Source organism: Lolium perenne, chromosome 2 (assembly GCF_019359855.2).
Source record: "Lolium perenne isolate Kyuss_39 chromosome 2, Kyuss_2.0, whole genome shotgun sequence".
Classification (NCBI taxonomy): domain Eukaryota; kingdom Viridiplantae; phylum Streptophyta; class Magnoliopsida; order Poales; family Poaceae; genus Lolium; species Lolium perenne.
In genome coordinates this window covers 311538171-311542960 of record NC_067245.2, presented here as the reverse complement: position 1 = coordinate 311542960, position 4790 = coordinate 311538171, and the positions used below count along the sequence as shown (strand labels likewise).

General features: G+C 45.3%; 1 protein-coding gene across 1 annotated transcript; it reads right to left on the bottom strand.

The window, feature by feature from the left end:
- Positions 1-332: 332 nt before the first annotated feature.
- LOC127336837 (uncharacterized) lies at positions 333-1264 on the bottom strand. Its single transcript, XM_051363699.2, has 3 exons — positions 1132-1264; positions 971-1060; positions 333-892 (listed from the first exon to the last, which is right to left on the bottom strand). The coding sequence occupies exons 1-3, from the start codon at positions 1246-1248 to the stop codon at positions 509-511; spliced, it is 591 nt and encodes a 196-aa protein (XP_051219659.1). The 5' UTR covers positions 1249-1264; the 3' UTR covers positions 333-508.
- Positions 1265-4790: the final 3526 nt, after the last annotated feature.

Sequence of the window (4790 nt, the reverse complement as noted above, 5' to 3'; positions counted from 1 at the left end):
TGTAATCCCCCCGAGCATACTGTGAGACAATTCCTCTGGGACTTAGCCATTTTGCGAGGCTCGATGTGTGGCGCCGACTCCACTGGCGCCACACTAGCATATGTGGCGCCGATGCCACGGGCGCCACACATAGAGGCTCGCGAAAACGGCTAAGGACTTATCGTCCGGAGCCCCCTGGATGTTTTCGACCCAATGTTGATATAAGTTGGCATGTGTGGCGCCGATGCCACGGGCGCCACACAAGCACTTGTGGCGCCAGTTGGAAGGGCGCCACACATTGACTTTTGTTAAAAACATGAAAAATCCTATCAAACTCCAACAGTTACGAGTACAACATTGGACACAACAAGTAGCAATTTCATGACATACACATATAACACTTCATAGGTCACATTGGAGCACGTAGATTCAAACAACAAGTAGCATTACAGACCATGGTTCGACATGACATAGGGTTCACAAATCGATACTTATGAATATAGAGTTCACAACAACTCGTGGGCACATCCTAGTAGCGTCCTCGACGTGCCGTCCTCGCGGGCTGCTTCCGGACGGCCATCCTCTTCGTCCGCTGCCGTGGCTGCTCCTGCTGCTGCTCCTGCTGCTGCTCCTGCTGCTGCTCCTGCTCCTGCTCCTCCTCCTCCTCCTCCTCATCCTCCTCCTCCTCTGAAGAGAACGGCTCGTCGTTCCTCATCCTCGACATATCTGATCTCCGCCGCGGCCCCTCATCCTCCTCAGTGACAACCTTCTTTCCTCGGCTGACATAATCTTCCGGAGTGTACCGGTTTGGACCCTTGCCCCTTGGCTTCAACTGGTAAGCTGACCGTGCGGCTTGCTTGGAGGTACGCTTTGGAAGTATGGCTTGACTCAGAATTAGCTCGTCCTCAGGAATCTTCACAGACACGAACACATGAGATTACAAAGTTGAAATTAGTAAGAACATGTTTGACAGCAACAAAATAGTCCATACCTCCCGCTCTTCTGAAGAGGAAGATGTAGCGATTTCGGCTTCCCGGCAACCTAGCAAGCTGGCTAACCGCCGCATCTTTCGTGCAGTGTTCTGCGTCATCCCGTTCATGGTTACAAATCCACCACATCATAGTATCGTACATTCAAAGTTGGTGATCATACCTTAATGAAATACCGCAACGGTCGGACAGGCTTGTCATCTCTCCCGCTCTGCTCCCACATAACCTCGCACTCCTCAGCTGTTTTTTCGATCTCCTTCCGCTGTGACAAATATAGCATACACAATTGAAGCGTTCACATGGCAATGTAGATGATGTACTAGTTACTGAGAGAATAGAATACCACGTACTCTTCTCCGTCATATGAACAGCCCGGTGCAACCTGTCGTACTCTTCATCCAGAAGCCACACCATCCTACATGTATGAGCAACACATACATGAGAATATATCCAAATAAGCCATCACACATACATTCCTAACAAATATGAGTTATTCCATCAAGAATACATGAGAATATATCTAACTTTCGAATCACCTATACATCACACATACATGAGAGTTCATATCCAAATACATGCTCCAATTTTGCCTTTCACCACATACATACATAAGGTTCCATACATACACACATACAAATATTTGGATCAAGAATACATGAGTTATTCCATCACAAATAATAGGCATATGTAACAAATTTGAATGCATTTGCTAGGCAAATATTAGACATTTCAACACATGCATACATAGGATTTCAACACATACATGTAAAATTTCATTCAACACATCTAGGGTTCCTACATATCTAGGGTTCCTACATATCTAGGGTTCCTACACATACACATTCAACACATACATAGCCATTTCAAATCTAGTTTCCATGTCTAGGGTTCATGTGCAAATCTAGCAAGATCTATGAAATTAGTGGATGAATGTGAGGGATTCGAAGGGGATTACCTTGAGGAATGGATGGGGAAGAGATTGGCCGGTCAGATCTGACGAATTTGTGGCCGATTTGTTGGGGGAGAGAGGGAGGGAGGAGGAGGAACCACCGGCCGCCTTGGGGGAGAGAGGGAGGTCGTCCAAGAAACAGAGAAGAAGATGGTCGGGCTGGGCGCGGGCGCCACACTTAAGTGGATGTGTGGCGCCCGTGGCATCGGCGCCACACATGCTAGTGTGGCGCCCGTGGCATCGGCGCCACACATCGAGCCTCGCAAAACGGCTAAGTCCCAGACGTTCCGGAGCCCCTGGATGTTTTGGACCGAAAACATGATATAAGTTGGCACGTGTGGCGCCGTTGGGAGGGGCGCCACACATGCTGCCACGTCGGATGGGCGCACCAGCTCAGCGGCGAGGGGGCCACGTCGGCTGGGTCAGTGGCGCCGGCAGGAGGGGAGCCACATGGGCATATGTGGCGCCCGTGGGAGGGGCGCCACACAAAAGGGTTAGATTGGTGAAATAGTTTCGCCGGAGGGTCAGTCTGTGCTTTTCTTTCAGTTTTGGGTTATTTTTGTGCAAATCGCCGACTTTCAGCATACAAAAGTCTTTTGTCTGCATTCCAGGTGGCGACCAATCAAGCAGGGGGCATCATGACCTATCTAATCTCTTTCTATTCCAGATTACCCTCTGGCTCCTGCCACAGTGAAATAGAACGGTCACTCTATCGGCTATGTACGCTTTTTTTTTTTTTTTTTTTTTTTTTTGAGACCCCTCGATCTGTGTTACAGTTGTAGTATCTGAACTTATGCACTAACTCAACACCACACTCACACCACACACACGCACACCACTAGTGCACAAGTTAGATCCTAGAACTATACACACAGCACACATAATTTGAGTGTCCCTAGGAGCTAGTAGTTGTGGCATATATGTGTGGAGGGGATTTTATTCTGGAGCAAAGCCCCGGTGAAACACCTGAAAATCGTCCCCTGCGGGGATCGATCCCAGGCGGGCTGGCTGGCCACTGCGCTGACCGCGCGTCCTCATCGGCTATGTACGCTAGTGACTACTCAGTTTCCATTCCCTAAATACTTGGTGTACGTACGACGTGTCCTCTTCCTCTCTCTGACGCGTGTGCTGACACTGCTCGTCTGGCCTTGTCAAACATAACATAGCTTGATCATTTGACCAGCCGAGTCTAGGTGCTCCAAGCACAACACAACATATTAACACTGGTAGTGATATCTAGCATGGTATGTATCATATTATGTTTGACAAAGCTGCGATGCCGGGAAATCCACTTTGGCTCATATGAGCATATGAACTCGTTATATGAAAATACATTTTGAAGTGTCAAAAAAAAATCGAAATAAAATTTTGCATGTATATCTAGACATTTATGTTCGTACATAAGTTTTCAGAAAATTTTATTTTTTATGTGTCTCCTTAAAAAAGACAAATTTTGATGGTACAACACGACTACGTATAGGATTTTTTTGTCTTTTTTTTACATGCCACATAAAATATTATTTTTTCACAAAAACTTGTGTACGAGCATAAAATGTCACAATGTACACCACAAATTTTATGTCAGCATTTTGTAACATTTTTAAAATTATTTTTTAATTATTTTACATAATGAGTGCAAATGCTCCTATGAGCTAAAATGCCTCCTCCTGCGATGTGACCCTTTTTTATCCGTGTCAATCCGTAATGTGAGTAAACATTATGAAATAACACCGTACGAATTGTAAAGCAGGAAATCAATGGATGTAAAATATATTAACATCAGTAGTGAGATATCTGACACATATATATAGTCAGTTTTTGGTTAAGAAAGAGCAGATGAAATGAAACCATAGGAATTGTATTATGTTTGACAAGGCTGCCATGCAAGCCACTTTTCACCGTGTCAATCTGTAATGTGACGAGGCATGATGAAATAACACCGCATGATTCTTAAAGCAGGAAATTAATTGATGAAAAACATATTAACATCGGTAGTGATATCCAAAACATTTATACATAATTGGTTTTAGGTAAAGATGGAGCGGATGAAATAACACCGTATGAAACATATTATGTTTGACAAGGTTGCCATGCAACCCATTTTTCTCGGTGTCAACCCATAATGTGACGAAACATGATGAAACAACACCGTACGAATCATAAAGCAGGAAATCAATGGATGAAACATGCCTACCGAGGGTGCACCCTAGTATCACCACGTGCCCATGCGAGTGGCAACCGAATGCTATGAAACAAAGATCGCACGGCGGCACCTACCGCGCCGCATATTAACCTTCTCCGCCCTAACTAATATGGATATATCTTATTTATTCTATAGAAAATATGGCTATATCTATCTGATCGCCATCCATCCAGATGCCAGATGTGGGTGACCCGCATACGCTCTGGACCAGCCGCCATGCAAGCAGAAGCAGAAGCAACCGGTAAAAAAAATAACAGCATCCGACGACTGTGGTAGAAAGTGGGAGCCATAATTCACTGTAGAGGTCAAAACATGATATCCAGATCGATCGATTTTCCCTCAGGGGATGGCATTGTTGGCCGAGTAGTCTTACGACCTTTAAGGATAAAAATTATAGGGGATGGTCTTGTTGGCCGAGTAGTCTTACGACCTTTAAGGATACAAATTACCCTCTGGCTCCTGCCACAGTAAAATAGAACGGTCACTCTGTCGGCTATGTAAGCCAATGACTACTCAGTTTTCATTCCCTTAATACTTCATGTATGTACGACGTGACCTCTTCCTCTCGCTGATACGTGTGCTCCATGACACTGCTCGTCTGGCATTGTCAAACATAACATAGCTTGAGCACTTGACCAGCCATCTAGATGCTCCAAACCCAACATAACAT